This window comes from Castor canadensis, chromosome 11 (assembly GCF_047511655.1).
Source record: "Castor canadensis chromosome 11, mCasCan1.hap1v2, whole genome shotgun sequence".
NCBI lineage: Eukaryota > Metazoa > Chordata > Mammalia > Rodentia > Castoridae > Castor > Castor canadensis.
Window position 1 is genome coordinate 61,162,244 of NC_133396.1, and position 23,253 is coordinate 61,185,496.

A 23,253-nucleotide genomic window follows, 5' to 3' on the forward strand; every position below is an offset into this window, starting at 1 on the left:
TTTTATATATAGACAGACACACACACACACACCTGTAAATGCACACATCTCTAGAATAAGTAAGCACCATTCATACTGCTGTTTGGGGCAAAAAGTCTGGGTGCCTAAAGAATGTAAGATTTTTCAACTGACCTTTTATATTTCTTGAATTTTGAACCACATGAATGTATAATCTATTCATAATATAACTTAAATTAGAAAAAAATCTGTTCTAGCCTCTTGTCAATGCCAATGTCAATTTTACCTATCTACAGTTTCTAGGAATCAGGTTCTTCCCCCCTTCTGGAAAATCACTATTTCAGTAGTTTTCACTTCTGTACCTCTGTCCTTACAGCAGTGACCCTTAAGGTTTAAATGACATTCCCCACCAAATAAAATCTCCTCTTGAACTTCACTTAGGAGGAGGAAACAAAAAAACTGCTATAAGCCATTTCAGTGATAAATAGGGAAATTTATCACAATGTATACATTACAGATGCTCCTTGTTATACAATAGGATTGTCTCAATAAAGCGGTCATTGTTTGAACATACTTTCTGAAAATGCATTTAATGTATATAACCTACCAAACATCACAGCTTAGTATGAAATACTTAAATGTACTCAGAACACTTATATTAGCCCACAGTTGGGAAAATCACCTAGCACAAAGCCTATTTTATAATAAAGTATTGAATATTTTATGTAATTATTAAATACCAAGAGTGAAAAACATAACTCCCAACCTTAAGCCAAAGTCATTGTCAGTTTAAAAAACAAAACAGGAAGGAAAAAACTGGCAGCCTACAAAAATCTAAAGTCAAACCATCATTTTAAGTCAGGGAACTTCTGGGGTTTTTTTGCTGTTTTTTTGTTTTTTTTTTCTGGCGGCACTGGAGCTTGAACTCAGGGCACCACACTTGCTACATGGGAGCTCTAACAGCCTGAGCCACCCCATCAGCCCCCCATTATTCTACTCCTGTTATTTTTCCTAGCTTTGATAATTTTGTTTTTGGTTACTGGGGTTTGAGCACTCGAGTCACACCCCCACCTGAAGGATTGTATTCTTACTTTAGAAGATAATGCTGATGATTTAGAAGAGCTATGGTGTCTGCAAATACTTTCAGCCCCACAAAAACCAAAACATGTATAGCCATAGATTGATTATAAGATATACCTGTATCTATATACCTATACACATATCTACATGCAGATACAGAATTATGTAAGAAAAAATAACCTGGCTACACACTGACAATTGTTAAATCTAGGCAATGGTTATACATAACATTCTTGTAACATTTGGGGGGGGGTTGAATTTTTTTCAAGATAAGTGGGGGGAGAAAATTTTTTAACATTCCTTAAGTTTTCAAAAATTACCTCAAATGCCAACTCCTCAGAGGCCTTTCAGGACCCATGCAGTTAGGAGAAATGACTCTTTTCCAAATTTCCAAAGCAGCTTCCTTATGTTTATATGCCTATAGAGATGAGTGACATCAAGGAGCACTAACCCCAACCCATAAATCTTGATGGCCTCACAATTTTACAGCTCTAGGCTCATGTCTCCCAGCAAGGCCTAGGAGAAGTACAAATTAACCTCACACTGGTTGGAAAATACCAGATCTCAAGAGATGGTAGGTCTAGGGTGGGCTTATCAAATTTCTGCCAAGGGGATACTGGGGAACATTAGAATGTCATCATTGCAAAGACCAGCTAGGAACAGAGCTCAACCCCAACTATGAAAGCCCCATTAATTTGGGGTGCCCAAAGTTCAAATTTCACTGAATTCAATAATTAAACTTCCACCACAATCATTCAGCTTACTCTTTTAGACCAAGGAAAAGTGCAAGTATATCTGTGTATGTGTGCATTTACACAGGTTCATTTTAGGCCTCTTAATCTCCCACACATTTCCTACCTCTCAATTACAAATTCAAAAAGACTACCTCCTCTAATTTTTTACAGTCTTACCCATATAGGCAACACTGCGCATATGTCATATCAGAAAGAGTAGAGATCAAGAATTCTGTAATTCCAACACTAATGTGCTGAGTGACATTGGTTCCTCCTTAAGACAATGGAGATAAAAGGTCAGCTGTGGAGATAGTTGGGGACATTTGGAAACAGCATGAATAAGCACATAACTTTATTGGAAACAAGGTGTTGGGATGCAGAAGAGGGCTAGGAGTCAGGTTCCGTGGTAGGCGGTGGCTTCTCATCATCAGGGGGACAATCAATGAAGTCAGCCAGCATGGCAGCTGTGTCATCCTGCTCCTTTTAGGAACAAAGACGTAAGATTCAAAACAGTTACACACACTCACAAAAGAATAGGGCTGGGGCAAACCTCTTCCCCAAAACAAGCAGCTGTACTTCCCCCCACCCCACCCCGACACACACCCACCCACACCAAGACAAACAGCTACACCCCCTTCTCCTACTAGCCCAACCCTCCCACCTCAGAGGTGCCCTTCCTGCCTGCCCCTCACCTTTTCTTGGACAGCTACAGCCTCCACCTCTGCCTGTGCCTCTGTCTCCATCTCTTCTGCAGATGTCTCTGGTAGGGGTGGCACCTTGTCACCCCCACCCTCAGTCCCCTCTTCGAGCAAAGTTGGAGGAGCAGAGGGCTCTTCTACAAGCTCCTGAGGAGGTGACCCTGCAGTGGGGCTTCCCCCTTCCCTCTCCACCTCCCCTTGGGAAGGGAGGACCTCAGGGGCCAGAGTGGGGGCTGTCTCAGCCGTGGGCTCATCCTCTGCCCCTGGCTCCTCTACTTCCAACAGCAGCCCAGGTTCAGGTTCTGGTTCAGGCTGCACTTTGGGAGACTCTGGCGGAGGCACGGCTGGAGGCAGGGTTGGGGGTGGAGGTCCACCTTCCTCTACCTCTCCCCCTGCTGAGCCAAACTCCAAGTCTTCTACCTCTTCCAACTCTTCTTCTTCTTCCTCATCCTCTTCCTCTTCTTCTTCCTCTAATTCACCCTCTTCCTCCTCAAATTCCTCCTCAAACTCTTCTTCCTCCTCTTCTTCCTCTTCAAAATACTCTTCTTCATCCTCCTCCTCTTCCTCAAAGTCCTCTTCCTCCTCCTCTTCCTCCTCCTCCTCTTCTTCTTCCTCCTCTTCCTCTTCTTCTTCCTCCTCATCACTGCTGTTGATATTAATAACTGTCAAATCTTCTTCCAGAGCTGGAGGTCCTCCCCCTCCAGGATTTCCTTCAGGGACCAGCTGGGGTGGTGGGAGTGTCACAGGACCAGGAACAGGTGGGGGTGGAGGAGGTGGGGGAGGAAGAGGCCCTGGAGTTGCAGGAAGTTCTTCAGGCTCCTCCTTGGCTGGCATAGGAGGGGAAGCTGTTGGTGGCCCAGTGGGAGCCACAGGGGGAGGAGGGGTCCCTGTAGGAGGTGGAGGTGGCAGGGGTGGAAGCCCCTCAGGTACAATCACCACACTGTCATCAGAGTCACTTTCCAAGGAGATCTCTACATCAGATGCCTCCTCCTTATCATAGTGTACAAATGCTGGTCTGGGTACTCTCCCCCCAAAAGTTTCATCTGGGGTTATGGTCGGTGGAGGAGTCCCATTAGGGGCAAGGACAGGGTCCTCGTTGGAAGCTGCACGGTGGTTCTCAGGGCCAGGAAGGAGCCGGGGAGGGACAGACACCAGGCCTGGGACAGAGAGGCCTAGATGGTTGGCCGTGGCTGGAGGTCCAGGGCGTGTGGAGGGCATAGGACCCACAGAAGGCATAGGGCCCGTGGAAGGCATAGGGCCTGTGGCAGACATTGGGCCCACTGAGGGCATGGGGCCAGCTGACGGCAATGGGCCTGCTGAAGGTATGGGACCTGGAGAGGGCATAGGGCCTAAGGAAGGCATAGGGCCTGGGGGATGGAAGGATGGGGCCCTGAATGGAGAAGGGGCCTCAGGAGGGGGAACTGGGGCTGGTGTGGGGCAGGTAGGACCCATGGTCTGCAGGGGAGGAACTCGGGGGTGGGTCAGAGCAGCACAGGTCACCAGTGCTTCTGAGCAGAAAGAGGAGACCTGAGGAAGAAAGAAAGGGTAAGTGTGAGCATCAGTAACACAGGGTCTCATGGGGCAAGCATAAAAACAAAAAAATCCAGGAACCAAAGGCATTTGGACCAGTTAGCAGTTACCTCAAGACTGTCTTCTCGCTGGCCGAAGGAGAAAGCTTGCAGGGCACAGGCAAGAGGAGGCGGGAATCGAGGGGAAGGTGCCAGCAGCAAGGCCAGTAGAAGACGGTAGAGCTCACGGCGGCAGCAGGAGCTATTGTAAGGGGAGCTCCCTAGGACCTCACCCTGCTGGACACCCATGACCAGGGGCAGGACCAGATCATGCAATCTCTGAAAAAGACAGAGAGCACATCTAGAAACGTCACCAAGACCCTTCTCAAGGCCCTCCTCCCAGGTTTCAATGGACCCACCCCTGGGGTACATGTAACACGTGCATATAATAGCAGTCCCCTCCCCAGCCAGGTTCCATGGACAGCAGGCTCCACTAACCCTGTGAGTCTCTTCCTTGATGAGCGGCCCACACATAAGGATGGTCCGGCTGAGACCTAGGAAAAGAATGGCATGTAAGTAAGAGGCAGCCTACTGACAGGATGAAAGATAAGGACTTCTGAAGCACCCAGCTGCCACTGCCTACTCTAGACAAGGCATTTATCTTCTCTCAGTTTGCTTTCTCAAGTATAAAATGAGGATCATAGATAATGTAGGTACATTATAAATGTATGTTTATATACCTGGCCTCCCCTCCACAAAGGATGAGTGGACAGGTAGTGGAACACGAGACCTAAAGAAAAGTGACAGCACCTGACTACTAACTTCTGTTCACAAATCCATATTGCACTAGAAGCAGGGAAGCTCTGCAAGGCTGCAGAGAACATGAACGCCAAGACAGAAACTTTCCCAAGTGCTAGAACTGTGCCCAGCACACAGAGTGCACACAAAGCGCTTTTTGGGTAAATGAGATAACAGAGACCTTGGAGGGAAGGAAAAATTATCACAATCCCAGTCTCCAAGGAAGACCAAGGCTCCACCTGCAGCCTTCGTGGCACCCAGCTGCCTCTGATCTCTGCATTTTATGTATACACTCCACTTCAACAACTAATTTTAGCTATCATTTCAGGCAATCTCACAGCCACAAGGTCCAAGGCCTCACCCACCTCTCAATGCAGCTGCACACACGTCACTGTTGGCATTGCTATCTCCTTTCCGGTGACTGGGTGGGGCCATAGCCTCCCCCATATCCAGCTTTAGCTTCTTGGGCGCACTGGGCTTCCCAGTTTGCAAACCTGCATCAGAGCTCACCCGGGGGCTGCGTAGCTGGTGATGAAAACATACATCACATACAAAGCCAAACAAAAAGGCAGAACAGAGTCAAGAGACAGTATCTGGTGAGGAGGCATATTTGGAAAAAAGGGCACAGGAACCGAGGACAGGAGCCAAGGTCTCACTCACTTTAAGTGCATCCGCTGGTGGGGAGATATCACTGAGCAAGTGCGTGAGCAGGGCTTCTCCAGAGGCTCCTCCCTGAAGCATGCCTGATGAGGCCCCACAAACCTTCACCCACAGCTCTAAGATAGCATACACCTTGGTCCGGATGGTGCTGGGGTATGAACCAGGAAGGCAGGTTATAAATGGAGATTCAATGTGCCACAGTCCTCAGGCCACCTACATGCCTTTATCCACCCTCTCTTATCTATCTCCTTCTTGGATGATTAGTCACCTGTAAGGCCTCTCCTGGCCTGGAGAGAGGGTGTCCCTCCCGATGCTCCAGGCATTGAGGACCTGGGGAAGCAGGCGGCTGATCAGGGCCCCAAAACGTAAGAGCCGGCCTCCGCACCTAGGGGCAGAGATGAACAGTGATCCTCATTTCAACATGTCCCAATCCCTTCTCCACACCCTATCCAATTTCACTCACGCAAGGATGAGCGAAGAGAGCAGATCCAAGGCTTCAAGGTGGATTGAGGGCAGCAACAACAACCGCAAGGGACCATCTCCAAGCAAGCTCTGGAGGAAAATTCAGCCAAAGTGAGGCGTGGATAAAGAAAGAAGAGCCAGAGAAAAGACAGAAACAGAGACAGAACAGACATGTACAACTATATACACATGCACACATAGTTAAGGAACCCACTTCCTGGTCCCAGCTATCCCAACAAAACCAAGCCCCATCCTCTGAGCAGACGCTGGATGGAGGGCAAGGGGATAATGACTGAGCGTCTTAGCAATGACTTGGCTACTCCCCAAATTCACCTTTCCCAAGGGAGGTACCCCTCTATGTGAGCAAATCCACTGACAATGGCCTGTGCTGTGGAAGCACAGGGAGTAATGACATATGGACAGGAGTAAGAGTCTAGACAACTTCAGGGATGACACTGGCTGGGGAGCTTTAGATTCCACAGTGTTTTCTTGGTTGCACAGGGTCCAGAGCAAGGGATGAATGCAGAAGACAAAGCCTACTTACAATGTTCTTGCCACTGACGCTTAGAGTCCGGCAGATCAGATCCAGGACATCCTGTACAGGCACGGACACAGGAGCCCCAAACTCAGAGCTACAGAGAATCAGAGCAAGAGACCCTCAGACCAGCCTCCCGAGAACAACTCCACACCTCCCTCAACCACTCCTGCTCCAGAAAGATCCCACTGCCCCCTAACGCACACATACCTGAGCAAAAGCCCCAGGCAGTGGGCCAGTCCTGAAAACCTCTGCCGAAGTCGGAGCAGGGCATGGGTGTCACCATCTTCTGAGTGGGAAAGCAGCGTCTCTACTCCAGGGCCTTCACTCTGCAGAGGAGCTGGGCAGCAACACAATCTCCTTGTACACCCTATGTCTTTCTTCCATCCCCTCCTTTTTCATTTGTGGTTGATGACCTGCCTACGCTAACACCCATTTTACCCAGAAACCCACTATCTCACCTCCTGTGCTACCCTCTTGTTCCCTCCTGCCAAATTCCACAACCCCTATCCTACTGACTCCCCACCCCAGCCCCCACCTGTTTCTGCTCCCTCATAGAGGGCTCCCAACAGGCTGTGCAAGGAGGTTAGCAGGCTGTGCAGCTCCTGCTCCCAGTTCTCAGTGTGCTTCAGGCCCTGGGAAAAGCCAGCCCCTAGCGAGGGCAGCCTGGAGTAACACTCACAGGCCAGCTGCAGAAGGAAGGGCAGAAAGCTGATCAGAAGGGAACTTAACTAGTCCAGCCACAGGAGTCCCCACCCAATTAACACCCAAGGGAGATAAAGACCAAAGGCTGTGGAAGGGACAATGAAACAGAAGGGTCCAGATGGGCACAGTAAGGTCAAAAGTTGGAACTGGTGTATAGTAACAGGGAAGAAGTGGGAACAGGGTCCAAAAGCTGAGAATGACCTCCAGACTCACATCCATGGGCTATATACCCTCTCTCCTTTCCCTTTACCTGCTGGAGCTGAGGGCTCAAGGCATCTACCCGAGACAGGAAAAAGGAGGCCAGCTTGCCCTGGAGGAGAGGGAAAGAAAGGAACATGTTGTGAGAGAGCTCTTAGAACCAGAGATGCACAATGACCTATTCCCAGCAGCAAACTCTGTGCCCATGTCTTTTTCCTTCCTACAGACACAGGAAGCACAGTGCTTCCATACAGCAGCAATGGATTGGACCAGACATACTTTCACAATAGAAAGCCATCTGCGTATCAGCTCTGGTCCCCGCCCCACGATAACTAGGCTCACTCTCGCAAAATGATAATTATCTTCCTCAAGCTATACCACACTCCAATTCTACTGGCTTAGACTCAGAAATGAGGATCCAAGCTGTGACTGTGGCCTTATTCAGAGGTATGAGAGCAGAAGCAGATCAAGAGAGAAGAGCAGGCTGGTGGAGCAGACCAAAGACAGCAAATCTGAGAGCAGGAAACTGACAGCACACTTCTTCTCTGCCTGCTGTGAGAAGACCCTGAGTAGTTACTTGGAAGGCTGAGATTGGTAGGACTGTGCACAGTTCGAGGCCAGCCCAAATAGTTCTTGAGACCCCATCTCCAAAATAACCAGAGGAAAATGAACAGGAAGTGCCTCAAGTGATAGAGCACATGTTTTGAAAGCACAAAGCCCTGAGTTCAAACCCCAGTCTCACCAAACAAAAGAAAAAAAAGACACTGAAGTGAGAGCATTTAACTTGAGGGCCATGATTTATTTGGGGCTATTCCCAAAGGGGCACGTGAACATGGATGGTGGAAAAAAATTTACATCATTATTTTCACTAATCTGTAAGTGAAATGTATTGTTTCCCCAAAAAAATGTAAAAATAGCCACAGTACCTGTGATTATCATCTACACACCTCACTTACTCTCATTTCACAATATAAGTATAACATACCTTGATTATCATCCACATGCATCACTAATCTGAAGTTGTTACAAGACCTGCCTCTAGACCTACAGTGAATTCTTGTAACTCTATGTTCCCTCAGCATCCATTGTGAATATGTAGACAATCGCATACCAGAAGCAGAGCTCAGTCACCCTGACAGCTCAGTTTTCCCATCTTCTCCCAGTTCCTCAATATGGGTGATCCAGATATGTACACATTACACAACTTTCTCCTGATGACCAGTACCCTAGATTCAGTTGACTTAACCTAAGGCCCAGGCAACCCTCACGGCCTCTCTGTCACAGCGCGACTTTTTGGTACTCATGAATGATTGCTTCAAACCCAGTAGTTAGAACTCCCTGAGGAAAACCTATCTGAATAATGCTCTAGAGCCAGTAAAGACGTTGGCCCATGAATCTGGGTTTATGTGTCTGTGTGTGCATCCTTATGTTCCCTGACCTGTGTGTGGCCAGGTATCCCTGTAGAATAGGTCCCTATAGGACCTCTATTTCTTCCATGACTCTCCTAATCATTGAAGGAATGCTTTCCATATTAAAGATTAAATAATAAAGATAAAAATAACAAGATCTTATTTTTTTTTTACATATTAATAAATTAGCATATACTATTCTATCTTTTTGGTATTTTTGGTGGTGGGGGGACTAGGGTTTGAGCTCAGGGCCTTGTGCTTACTAGGCAGGTGTACTACCACTTGAGTCAAGTCCCCAGCACCCCCCAAAAAAAATTTTTTTTTTTTTTTTTTGCTTTAGTTATTTTCCAGATAGGGTCTCATGTTTTTGCCAGGGCCACTGACCACAATCCTACCTATAACTTCCTCACAGCTGGAATCACAGGCCTACACCACCACATGTGGCTTACTTGTTGAGATGGGGGGTCTCGGTATTTTTTTGCCTGGGCTAGCCTTAAACTATATGATCCTCTCCATCTCTACCTGTTGAGTGACTGGGATTATAGGTGTAAGCCACTACATCTGACCATTTTGATAACTATATTGTTAAAAAGGTGTTTGCTTGTAATGCTATGGTGTTTTGTTTTATGAATTAAAAAAATACTACTGAGGGGACTGGAGATGTAACTTGGTGGTAGAGCATATGCCAAGGCTCTGAGTGCCATTACCAGAACCACAGGCAGGAAAAAACATTACTCTGGGAAGGGGCCCATGACAGAAAAAAGATAAGAACACAGCACTGAAGACACAGAAAAGGACACAGGATTTCTGCTTTCAGAGCAATGCAGTAGTTGAGAAGACAAGAAAAGCATATGGAAAAAAAAAAGCTAGAGTCAACACTTGCACTATATACTGGGGGACAGGAAAAGTATCAAGAGGGAATGACACTGAGGCTAAGGAGGGTGACTGAACTGGGCTTAAACAAATGGCAGACTCCAGATCATGAGGCCAGAGAGGAGAAACCCTAAGGAAAGCTACAGAATCAAAGATGCCATGGAGACAGACTGAGGCCTTATCTACGAGGCTAAGGAGTACTGACTTTACCCTGGGGTCGGCAGCATCATATGCAGTAAGTTGAACTTCTGGAAGACAAATCAGCCAAGGCACCAGGCACAAGGCAGAGCTGTCAGGGAGGAAAGGAGCAGCAGAAGCTTCTGCCAGCATGTGGTTCAAAACACACCCTGCAAGGACTCCCTCCTCTCTACCTGAGGACAGGAACCATATTTAGTTTCTGTTATAAGCACTGTTTGTTATAGTTGATCCCAGGCAGAACAGGATCTGGGATCATTTCCTTGGGACTTAAGAGAACACTTGCATACCTAATGTGGTACAATTCCAGAATAATTCCAACTAGAGTAACTAATCACAGTCTGATGATTCGCAGGCTTCGGGATCCAAGAAGGACAATTCTTAGAGAGTGATACCAAAGCTTCAAACATAAGTGGCACTTGGCCCTTTTGGCCAACTTACTGATCTGGCTTTCCCTGAGACCCTTACTCAAAAAGCCAGGTTAAGGCCAACAGAAGTTGGCTTGTGACTACAACAAAGCAGAGGACAGTGAAGCAACACGGCCTTGTAGTTGGCCACAAGATCTGCCCTGACTGACCTATAAACAAACCAAAATAATGGCTTACTTTACTCAAAACATATGCACACACATGTAGCATGTCCTGGATATCTCTCAAGGGTAGAGTCAGTCTTCCCACTCATTCCAAGGAACTAATCAATCTGAGGAGGAGGAAGAAGTAAGGTTTTAGCAGGGACTCAAAATGCTTGAGACACATCATTTAGGAGGAATAACCCTGTGACTGGAGACTGCAACTGCCCCAGGAACATCTGGAGGATAGGACAAAAAACAAAATTTTAAAATAGCAATTATCAGTTTCCTAAGTACTGGTCTGCAATATTTCACAAATATAGACTACCCCTAGGGCTTTTGCACAAAACAGATTATCTGTGATGTTGGCAAAAGAAAAAGCCAGAATCCTTAATAGGGGAAGAGTCCCAGTTGACACCTAATTCTTAAGAGAAATAAAGGCAGATAAACCCTGAGACAAGGTATGGATGCTTTTTGGTTTGGAAAGAGTACTCAAAATGGAGACCATAAACTCCAAAACCTACACTGCCTAATAAAAGGTTGTGAATTAGAGATAAATTCTCCTGTACACCCACACTGAAAACTAGGAGCAACACAGAAGAACGCATGGCATTCTAATCTCCATGACAATTCACATTTCCGCCCTACAGGTAACTTATACTCAATTTCCTCTTCACTTTCATGGTGAGATACAGGTAGAATATAAATACCAAACAGAGCTGAATCAAAACATTTACAGTAAAACCTCAGAAACTTTTGGTTGGAGGGCTGGTGGAGTAGCTCAAGTGCTAAAGTGCCTGCCTAGCAAGCATGAGGTCCTGAGTTCAAACCCCAGTACCACAAAAAAAAAAAACAAAAAACTTTTGGTTGGAAACAAACTAGTACCCTGTGTAACCTGAGGAATTACCTTACAGAACATTTTACAAGCAGTTTTCAATCAGGTAAAATAGATAAAATACAGTTACCAAAAAAAAAAAAAAAAAACAAAAAACTATCCATTAGTAAGATCCACAATACATTCTTGACAAAAGTTCTGTCCTGGACCAAGGCTATAGCTCTGTAATGGAGCTAGACTAGCATGTGTGAGAACCTGGGTTTAATCCCAGCCAAAATGAAAAAGAAGTCCTATCCCGCCTATCCAAAGCTTCCATTAGCTGTGGTTAGGGCATTTACATGAAAACGAGCAATTAGCAAGGACATCATCCCATGCTCACTGAGAAATATCTACTTGGGGACTCTTTAGACACTATAAGCAACCAGTTACAGTGAACTCCCCCTTATCTGGGAGAAGTATGATCCAAGACCCCAAGTAGATGGCAAAACCACAGATAGTTCCAAACTCTGTATATACTATGTTTGTTTTTATGCTTTGTGTTTTTTGAAACAGGTCTCATTATGCAGCCCAGGCTGGTCCCAACCTCCCAATCCTCCTGCCTCAGCTTCCTGAGTGCATGACAACACCTGGCCTATTTTTTTCCAATATGTATGTATCTATGATAAAATTAAATTTATAAATTTGGCGCAGTAAGGTATTAACTAATGATAATAAAATAGAACAATTATAACAACTTACACTGCAATGAAAATTACGTGAATATGTGCTTGCAGCTCACTCTCTGACTGGCTGTCTCTCTCTCTCAATTTCTTAGTATCCATCTGAGTAATCAGACTGCTGGGATTATCAAATACCCCTTATTTTACTCTACAATGACCTCAAAGCACAAGCCTTATGCTGGCAATTCAAATATGCCAAAGAGAAGCTGTAAAATGCTTCCTTAATGTGATAAAATAAAAGCTCTCAGCTTAATAAGGAAAAAAAAATCCTGAGACTGCTAAGATCTATAAAACAAATCTTCTATCCACGAAATTGTGAAGGACAGATAAAGTCTAATTTTGCTACGTGGCTGGACACAGCTGAAACCTCAGAAAGCAAAACCACAGGTAAGGGTAGCTGCTATAATAAAGCCTCAGGAAGCACCATTTATAGATCACAACATGCATGCCCACGGAACTCTGTGCCTGACTCAAAAGCTTCCTCAAGCCAGCAACTTACACAGCCACTAACAAATGATCGGAGCTGGCACTGGAGTATATATGTAGCCTTGGGTTAAGTCACTTAAATTGTAGGTTGGTTTCCTCCTCTGTAAAATATAGTAAGACCAACTCCACAGGATAATTATGATGATAAAAATGAGAAAACACATCTTTGACACTCAGCAGAAGGCCTGGCACAGCGTGGGTACTCCCTAAACACTAGTCCCCTTTCCATCAAGAGCTTACTTTCAGCCAGACATAGTGATGCATGCCTATAATATCCATCACTTAGAAGGCTGAGGCAGGAGGATCAGGAGATTGAGGCCAACCTGGGCTACATGGCCAAACCCTGCTCAAAAAAGAGCTCACTTTCAGCCAGGTGCAATGACTCAAGCTTGTAATCCTAGCTACTTTAGAAGAGAATCCAGACTAGCCAGAGCAAAAAGCTTAGAAACACGATGTCAAGCAATGGCTGGGCACAACAGTGTGCGCCTGTCATTCCAGCCATACCAGGAAGCACAAATAGGAGGATTGAGGTCCTGGCCCAAATAGAAAGAGAGACCCTTATCTCAAAAGTAACCAACACAAAAAGGGCTGGCAGAGTGGCTCGATTGGTAGAACACCTGCCTAGCAAGCAGGAGGCTCTGAGTTCAACCCCCAGTACTGCCAAAACATAAAAAAAAGAGAGCTTAGTTTCCTGATTTAATTGTGGAACCACAAAAATCTTACTTTTAAGACTATATGAACGGCAAACTTTCCCTTAAATCATTAACAATTTTCATTAACCACACCAGTTATATAAAAGTTATTAGTATGTTACAAATTCCAACTCTCCACAGATTTGTGCTTCCATCTGAGTAACAGGTACACAATGGTTTGTCAAGCCAATGAGGGTATAACAAAATAAGAGTGAACACATAACCCACAAAGGAACACCTACTGGTTCTTTGCATTCAATTACATGTCAAATGACAAATGTGCCAATTACAAATGATCCTGTAACTGTTTGTTATTGCTTTGGAAAAATATATGTTACCATAGCTCCTTGAGAAGAAAACTATATGGGCTGGGGGCATGGCTCGAGTGGTACAGCACCTGCCTATCAAGTATGAGGCCCCAAGTTCAATGTGCAGTTCTGCAGAGGGGCAAGGCAGGGTGAGGGTGAAGGAACTATAATTCTTTCACTGGCAGCTCCTTCACCTGCCCCATGTACACCATATCCGTAAGGTCCTACTGTACCCTGCATGGTCATGATGGGCATGGGGGGTGGTGCTTGGATTTCAAGTTGGAATACAGTCAGAAAGAGCTGTTGGGAAAGAATTAGGTCAAGAAGGCAGGCAGAGCATTCTAGAGATTCAGAGAAGGCAGGGCAGAAAAAAAAAGGAATCCATGGGTTTGAGTCTGGGACTTACTATTAGTTATATCTCTGACCTCTATTGGTCTTAGGCAGATGATTTAATTCTGATTTCTTTTCCTGAGAGGATTACATAAGTGCCCCAAAGTAGTATCAATGTAGTCAAGATAGTTGCTTAGAAATCTCAGGAATGGAATCTGAGGTAAGAAAGCAATCATGGCATATATTGGTAGGGAAACGAGTTTCTGTAAATACTTACTTTGAGAGAACCACAAGCCCGAGGAAAATAGATCATACAAGCTTTCATTCCCTCCAAAGCTGAGTGTTCACACTGTGGGAAAAACAGAAAGTCAGGAAGAAGGAAGAGGCCAGGAATCCAATGGCTCTAACATTTCCATCTCCCTCTATCACCCCACAAGCTCCTCTCCTCTCAATACAATCACTTTTTCTTGGTCTCACCCCCTTCCCATTCTTCTATCCCATTCCCTAATCACATTCCATCACATTCTTTAATCCAAACAGTATAAATGAGCACTCTGAGGAGTCAAGGGACTGGGGATGGACCTCACCTCTGGTCTGAGGCCCAACAGTGAAGTGAGAAGGCCAGGGAGGTGGTTGGTGGAAATATCCCGGAAGAGCATAGGAAGCTGAGCTGCATATCGGAGCAGGTCCTTCAGGACAGCCACAGCTAACTCCATAGTAGGTGGTGAGTCCTGGGACTAAAAGCAACAACACCCATGCTGCCAACCTCACCTTCACTGTCACTGAGAGGAGGAGGGACAGGAAGTATAACAACATAGGGCTTTTGAGAAACACCACAGTTAACATCAATATTCGTACTGAATCAACTATGTGTAGGTAGAAAGGGGCAAGAGAATATGAAGGATCCAAAAGGAACAGAACACATGCTTACATTTTAGTATCAAAGGTATCTGGGGGGTTAGGGATGTAGCTCAGTGAGACAGTGCTTGCCTATCATGTTTGAGGTTCAATCTCCAGCACTGCAAAAATTAAAATAAATAAAAAGCTATCTGAGATCTCAGGAATTTGGGAAAAAAGGTTAACAAAGCCACACCTTAAAAGATCTGACTAACTGGAAGGTCTCTTTTTGATTCTCTTGTACTATATTTTCTCTGTTGGGAATGGAGAAGAGTACTTTTCAGGATGAAAAATTAAGTCTCAGCCACAATAAAACTGTCCCATCTCTCCAAGCTTGATTCACACCTACCCTGAAACTCATAGGCAAAAAACAATTTGAATTCAGAACTTTCTTGGAAAATCAAGCATTTGGCACCTACTTCCTTCTATACCAGATGAGGCCGCATGTCAACAAAACAAATGAGAATACTCATAAGGAAAACAAGAATGGTGGAGTGTGCTGATACATGCCTATAGTCCCAATTACTCAGGAGGATGAAGGAGGAGGATGACTCAAGCCCAGGAGTTTGAGGCCAGCCCAGGCAACATGAAACTCTATCTCAAAAAGATAAGCAAAATTTAAAAGAAAAACAGGCGGGCCTTCCAACTACAAACTGAGCCTCAACACTGTCCAGTAATCCTACTGTACTTCTCTCTGCTTAACTTTCTCCACTATTCAAACCTCCTTGAACTTCCAAGTCCCAATTCCCCCTACCACTGTCACCTCTGTATGACCTTGCCTACAACTTGGAAGAGAAAACTGAAGCCCAGAGATGAGAACCCCTTTACCTTCCCACTCCCAAACTTGAAAACCTAATTATCATCTACCTCCTCCTGCCATAAGGCCTACATCAAATATATCTCCTCCTAACCACAGACAATCCCTCCACCAATGCTTTAAATACTACCCTGCACTCTTGCTCAGAACCTTGTACATCACATCCAGCTCTTTCCTGTCCCTCAAGTGGATTCTTACCATTGACATTTATGCATGATCAAGTCACTCCCATCTTAGAAATTCTCTCCTTGAGCCATACAGTACTCCACTACCAAATCCCAATAACTACTCAATTTCTTTCCCTTATCATCATAACCAAAGTCTGGATCTCGTATCTTCTCTACTTCCATTACTCTTCTCCCACTTGCTTCTCATCCCAAGCCAATCTGGCTTCAGTGTATATAGGGCCACCAAAAACACTTTTAGTAGTCTTACAACCCTGAACTAGTACTATGATAAATAACTCTAGGTCTGTATTGTTCCACCTCACAGGAATACAAACAGACATGACTCCTCACTCTTTCCTCAAGTACTTTTCCCCACAATCCCACTTACTCTTCCTTCTTCCCTTGAATTTCATCCAATCCACAATCCTAGTTATCTCCTTTCTGCTGTTCTGTCAGTCTCAGTTCCCGGTAAGCTCATTCTCTTCCACCTAACCATTAAATATGATGTGCCTTAAAACTCAGTTCATACAAGGACTCATCTTGATAATCCTGTCCTCATCCTCAGCTTTAACCACCATCTAAATGCCAAAGACTTTTCCCTTATAAAACATACCAACTGAAGCCCTACCCACACAACACTGGAGGTTGTATGAAGCCTGGCCACTTCCAGTCATGCCTTATCAGGGGATAAGTCCTTCCTATAAGGACTTCTACCAAACACCTAAGGCCACATCCGTGGTGTAGTCTCCTGTCCCCTCTGAACCTAGCCATCTTCCATGAGTGATCATGGTCGTGCTCTTTCCCTAATGCTAATCAATTATCAGGACTTTGCCCCTGCCTCTCTCTGCCTGCCTGCCTCTCTCTCTCTTTCTCTCCCTCCCTCCTTTTTTTTCCTCCCTATCTCTCACAAAACCATCTATTCCTCAGTTTACTGCCACTACCCTAAACCAAGCTATCATGAATGTTCTCCTATGTTACTTTCCCACCTTTCCATATGGTCTTTCTGCTTCCTTTCTGCTTTCTAAACCTTTCTCCACACAACAGCCAGAGTGACATTTTCAAATGAAAATGTGACCATATTACCACCAGCATCTCCTCGCCACCACTGCTATGGTTTGAATGTGTACCACAAAATCTAAGTGTGGAAACCTAATCCACAATGTAAGTGTTGAGAGGAGGAAGGGCTCTACCCTCATGAATGAACTGATGTTTTTATCACGAGTGGTTTGTTATAAAAGCAAGTTTGGCACACATGTGCTCACTCCCAACCTTCACACCCTGTCTCGTCTCCACCGTGCTATGACACAGCAAAAAGGCCCTCAGTCGAGTGAGGTGGCTCATAACTGTAATCCCAGATACTCAGGAGGCAGAGGTGGGGAGGATCAAGGTTCAAGGCCTGGGCAGAAAGTTGTCAAAACCCCCATCTCAACCAATAAGCTATGCATGGTGGCATGCACCTGTCATCCCAGCTACACAGGTGGCAAACTAGAAGGATCCCAGTTCAAGACTACCCAGACAAAAATGCAACACCCTATCTGAAAAACAACTAAAGCAAAAAGGGCTGGGGGTGTGGCTCAAGTAGTAGAACATCTTCCTAGCAAGTTGCAAGGCTCTGAATGCAAACCCCAGTACCACCAAAAAAAAAAAAAAAAAAAAAAAAAGCCCTCACAAGATGTCAACCCTCTATCTTGTACTTTCCAGCTTCTAGAACTGTGACCTAGATAAATCTCTGTTCATTATAAATTACTCAGTCTTGATGTTCTGTTACAGCAGCATGAAACAGACTGAGACAGCTGCTTAAAACCTCTGATGAACTGCCACAGCCCAGAGAATAAGAACCAAAATCTTTACCACGGCCAGCAAAGTAATGTCTTTGTCCCAATCTATCTACCTCCCCAGCTGTATCTCATAAACTCTACCACACCGGCATGCTTACAATTCTTTAAATGGCCAAGCCCCTCTTCTGTCAAGGATTTTGCACTCTTAGAACACTTTGTAGCCCAACTAATTACTATTGGTCAGTTTAGAAAAGCCTTCCCTAACTGAATGGTCCTGATCCCCATCACACACATCTGACCCCAGGTGTGGTCATATTTTCTTGCCCTATGTTCTCAGAGAACTACCATTATTACCTCCCTAGAAGCAACCTTAGTCTACCACTTTACACTCATCTGAATCATCACTCAGTTAAAGTGTCTTCCATCTGAAGAGGAATCAGCAAACTATTGTCTGTGGGTGTTTGATTTTGTGTGGCCCATACCCTAAGAATGGTTTTTACATTTTCAAAGGGATAGAAAACAAATATACAACAAAAACCATGTTATCACGTTTATTTCTGCAAATACTTTCTTCATGGAGAAAACATCCCAATCCCTGAGCTAGACTCTGAGCACCATGAAAGCAGGGTCTATGTACATCTTCCCACTGTCTGCCCTGAGCTTAGCACATAGCTTGCTGTTTGCATTCAGAAAATTGTTGTGGAATAAATAAGTGCAGATGGCATAAAAGAATGTAAAAGTCAAGCAAAGAGATTAAAACATTAAAAGGTGAACAAAGGAATAGACCAAAACACTCATACACAAAGCACCCAGAAAAGGAACTTTAGAGATGTCACTCCTTAAAAAAAACTAATGAAGAAGTTGTCAGAAGTTAGTGTATGAAAGGTCAGATGAGTTAAAATAAGCCAGTAGATAGAAATACCAAAAAGTTTAAAAGGATGTCTCTGTTTGAGGTTTAATCTCTAATCATTCTGTGCCCAGAGCTAAATGTTCAATCCACAAAGAACATACCAGACCCAAGATGGGAGGGAAGAGGAGCAGAAAGTCTTACCTGCAATACCTGCTGAATGCTCCGAAGCCAAGACACACAATGCTGCTGGAACAACTCTGTGGGGCTCTCCCCTACCAGCAGGGACAGCAGACACAGGCCCTCAAACCTTACAAGCAAGAACAGAGTGAAGACAAGTAGGAGGAGGAGAGACTTCAGAGAAACCTACTAACTGTTCTTTTATTTTCACTGGATTATACCCAATCCCCAGAGTATGGCTTCTACCTCCTGAAGCTTAAAGGTCTTAAAGTGAGGTGTGGGCAGCAAGGAAGGAAGAAAGCAAAGACAATCTTCTCAGGTGGGGAACAAGAAACTCAGGAATGAGTTCAACTCAAGTGAGCTCACAGAGAACATGAAACTTCCCACCCTCCTGGGAATGGGGAAATCACTTAAATCCAACGGGGGTGGGGGGGAGGGTGGCAATGCATGGCCAGATGGACATGCAGCTTACTACCTTAAGGAATATTCCCTGAAGAAAAAAACAGGGATAAAAACTTACCGAGTTTTGATGGAACCAAGATGCGCATTACTGAGACTCACCAATGTCCCAAGAGCTGAGAGGTTCTAAAAAACAAAACAGGGGAGTGAGTCCAAACATAGGTCAAAGATGCAGGAGAAATTCTCCAAGCCCTTCCTCTATCCACCTTTTTTGTTTTTTTTGGTGGGGTGGAGGGCTGGGTGGGTACTGATTAGCCTTGCACTTGTTAAGCAGGTACTCTACCACTTGAACCATATTCCCATTCCTTTTTTTATTTCTTTTTCTTGAGTACTGGGCATTAAACTCTGGGCCTTGCGCTTGCTAGGCAGGTACTCTGCTACTTGAGGCATGCCCCCAGCCCATGCCTCAACCCTTCTCAAGTCACACCTCCTCTGAGGCCAAAGAGATCTCTCTCATCCCTCTAGAGCCCATTACCCTGTGTCATAGCAGCCTGTTTATCAGAATTTCCTCAAGTTCTATCTTGTCTGACACCTTCCTCCACTCCACACCCAACAAATCAGAGCTAAATGAAAACAGCCCAACACATCTCATCACCAGACTTCAACAATGGATCTACTTCACCTGGACAACCCTGAATAGCATCTAGCAAAGTGACATCCCAGAAATGCTTACCAAGCTGACCCTGAACTCATCCACTACCCTTCTTCCTTCACCCCCAAACGTCTCCTCTTCCTCCTATTCCTGGTTTCCTTAGAGTGTAAGAATGCCAACACACATCTACTACACAGCCACAGTCTTCCTTCAAGTCCTACCCTTACATCTGGAATCCCACGAAAAATGTTTCCTCATTAGCCCTCTCCATCTCCTGACGGCCCAGGCTCATCTCAAAATACCTGATCTCCCTAAAAGTGTACATCACTCATTTTAAGTACACATTATGGCATTACACACTGGGTCAGGTGAAGGAAAACACAACTGAATAAGAGAAATAGGTTCCTACTCTGATAGAGGGAAATCATTCCTTTATTCAATAAATCTGCTTCGGGTGGGGGCAGGGGGGAGAAATGACCCAAGCCTTGTATGCACATATGAATAATAATAAATAAATAAATAAATCTGCTTCATGTGAGACATTGTTTTTGATGCTGGGTAGCTTATTTCCTAGTTGGAAGAACAGAAAATAACTGATGAAATAAATACAGGTTGTGCACCCCTAATCAGAATATCCAAAATCCAAAACATTTTGAGTGCTGACATGACACAAGTGGAAAACCCCATGTATCATGTATCTGACTTCATGTGATGGCTAGGTGAAAGTCTAAAGAGAATGAGTTGAATGGAACAATCAAATAATGATAATCCATTCAGGGTTAGAGTCTTTAATGGAAGCTAGAACAAGTGGGTAAAACATTGACATTTACATCATCTCCCCACAAGACACCTATAAATCACAAATGGAAAAATATAAGTATATAGTGGAGAAAGCTGGCAGGGATCACCTTAACTTAGTGATGAAAGTTAGTATCACTAATCATGAACAAACAGACATTATGTGCCTCCTGACATAACACACCAAGAATGATATAATATCACTTCTGCATTACTCCTGTTAAAAATATACAATGTGAATCTAATCTTGAGGAAAGAGCACAAAAGCCAATCAGAGGGGCATCATACAAAATAACTGTCTAGTACTCTTTAAAAAGGTCAAGGGCTGGGGGTGTAACACAGTGGTAACACAGTGGTAAAGTGTTTCCTTGGCCTGTGATAGAGGCCCTAAGTTCAATCCCCAGCACTACAAAAACAAACAAAAAAAGCCAGCCAGGTAGTACACACCTGAGGCTGAGGTAAGAGGATCAGGTGTTGGAGACCAACCTAGGTTGCCTACATTAAGCCCCATGTCAATCACTTCTCAGCCTTTTGGCTAAGATCAAGTGCAGTATCTGTTCTTATCAGTTTAATATCTGATACGTCCTCTATCCGAGGACAACGTATTAAATGGCTTTTTGGAACAGGGAGATGGAATAGGGGCTTGCACCGTCCACTCCACGCATCAACCTGGTATTGCAGTACCTCCAGGACCGGTGCACCAAAAAAAAAAAAAAACCAAAAGTCCCTCCCGTGTCAATGGGGCTGGAAGCATAGCTCAAGTGGTAGAGCAAATGCCTAGCAAGTGTGAACCCCTGATTTCAAACCCCACTACTGCCAGAAAGAAAAAAGAATAGAAAACAAAAAATACAACTCTTTTGAAGAGTTCTACCATAAAGGAAAATACAGAAATGGGGCAGCAGCAAATTTAAGCTGTATCTGATGAAAATAATCCAATGAAGAAGAGGAAAGTTGATGGTGAAGTGGTGGAGAATCACTGAAACAAGGTACTTGTCTAAGGAGAGGAGGCCAGGCATAGTGTACATGCAGATGGTTAGCCTTCGACAGGAACACAGTTCATCCCTAGTTAAGAGGAAGGAAGGCAAAGCACAGGTACTGAAGGATTTTAAAGGCAGCAAACAGGATTAGAATTTTATGTTAGAAAGCTCACACTAGCTCCCATGTATGATCCAGGTAAGAGGCAAGAAAACCAGTTAGACTGGCACTATAATCCGAGCTAGAAACTGTGCTGGGTTAGTCCCATTTTGGAACCATTGAATTTGTGGTACCTGTGAGAAAGCTAACTTGGTGATTAAGACCAGAAGGATGAATCAAACAAAAGAGCTCTCCTTCTCTCAAGTTCCAGGCCTATTTCTTACCTTCATTTCTAATCTCAACCAGACTAGAAATTCTGTAAAGGAAAGACCCATGTATTATTTATCTACCTAGAGATGAAGAACAGTACCTGCCACATAACACATAAATATTTGTTGACTGAAAATCTATGAAAAGGCAGAACTTCACAGACTGCTTTATGGAGATGTGTGAGGAAGAAGAAAATATTTAGGAAGACCCTTGGGTTTCTAGCTTGCAGAACTGAAATGGATGTTAGATCTGCTCTTAATATGAAGGCTCCTTTTCATCAGGCTGACTGTCATCTGCCTACCCATCTCACCAGCCTCATCTCTACCCATTCTCTTCCCCTCTACATCTGAATCCCTAGAAGATACCTTTTTTATTCCCCCTTCCTCAGTACTGGAGTTTCAACTCTTAAGGTCTCAAGCTTGCTAGGCTGGTGTTGTACCACTTGAGCCACACCCCCAGCCATCGACAACGCCCTTCTTTTCAGTTCCTTCCCACATAAATTTCCATTTTCTTTTCCAATCCCTACTCATCCTTAGGATCTCATCTTAAACTATAATTCCTTTGGAAAATCCCTAAATTCTCAAGATTAGGTTAGAGGCCCACTGTTACCATTCAATTTTCATCTTGCGTTACAGCATTTTACTCATCGCCATCACGTGTGAGAACTGCAGCGCCTAGTACAGTTATTAGGTCCTCAGTAAGAGCTGGTAACTACTGATGTACTCCATTAAGTGGAATCAGTCCCGAAAACAGATGTCGCCAAAAGAAAAGGGCTGAAGAGCATTCAACTAGTGAGTGACCAGGCCCGGAATTGAATCCATTCCTCGGTACCTACCAACAGCCTAGTAACAGAAAAATAGGGCCTAATTTTTCCCCTGGAGAAACAAAGGGCTGATAAAGGAGAAATACGTGAAGATCGGCCGGAACGACAGCTGGATCGGCTTTCTGCCCTCAATCCGCCTCCCCTCAACCCCCGCACTGCGGCTTCTGTGCAGCGTAAACCCGACACCCAGGTGCCTAGCCAACCTTCCCACAGCACCGCCAGCACGCTAGCCTCAAACTTACCTGGGCCCCGCCCACCGTCCCATGCAGCCGCAACAGGCACATGAGCCCAGGCAAATGTGGGGCCCAATGGACTGGGGGATGCACAGGAGCAACTGGAGACCCTGTTCTCGGCTGCAACAACCCGGAAACGCTCTCCAGCAGCAGTAGACGCAGACGTGGGCCCGAGCCCATTCCCGAGAGACCCCCGGTCCCGCCGGGAACCCCAGCCGAGGAGCCCGCAGAGGGCCCGCTAAGAACGGCTGCCGCCATCTTCCCCGGCTTCGCGTGGTGGCGGAGCCCAATGACGCAAACACACCGCGACGAACGTCTCTCCGGCAACGCTGGGGGGAGGGGGCTGCGGTCCTGCGCTCTGAGTGGATGGAGGAGGACTCGCGGGATCGGGCTGGCAGGGAGCATGCCCAAAGTGGAGGGGCGCGCGCCCTGGCCGCGGCTTTTAGCCAGGGTTGGCGCGTCGGGTCGGGTGGGTGGGGTGGGGTGGGGTGGGGCGGGGCGGAGGCGGACCTGAGACACTTAATGAACACGTGGTGTGGACAAAAGGCGCCGGAGTCCGAAAGATTT

General features: G+C 45.3%; 1 protein-coding gene and 1 non-coding gene across 2 annotated transcripts; one reads left to right on the forward strand and one right to left on the reverse strand.

Moving 5' to 3' along the window:
* Positions 1-796: 796 nt before the first annotated feature.
* Pelp1 (proline, glutamate and leucine rich protein 1) lies at positions 797-23,066 on the reverse strand. The gene is made up of 17 exons (XM_020181064.2): positions 22,696-23,066; positions 18,958-19,022; positions 18,462-18,567; positions 14,339-14,488; positions 14,029-14,100; positions 7,389-7,448; positions 6,972-7,122; positions 6,644-6,773; positions 6,443-6,530; positions 5,900-5,988; positions 5,705-5,821; positions 5,437-5,584; positions 5,142-5,301; positions 4,477-4,532; positions 4,111-4,317; positions 2,465-3,997; positions 797-2,252 (listed from the first exon to the last, which is right to left on the reverse strand). The coding sequence occupies exons 1-17, from the start codon at positions 22,942-22,944 to the stop codon at positions 2,160-2,162; spliced, it is 3,474 nt and encodes a 1,157-aa protein (XP_020036653.2). The 5' UTR covers positions 22,945-23,066; the 3' UTR covers positions 797-2,159.
* LOC141414192 (U2 spliceosomal RNA) lies at positions 20,802-20,992 on the forward strand. Its single transcript, XR_012439271.1, has one exon. It is a non-coding gene; the product is annotated as a U2 spliceosomal RNA (small nuclear RNA).
* Positions 23,067-23,253: the final 187 nt, after the last annotated feature.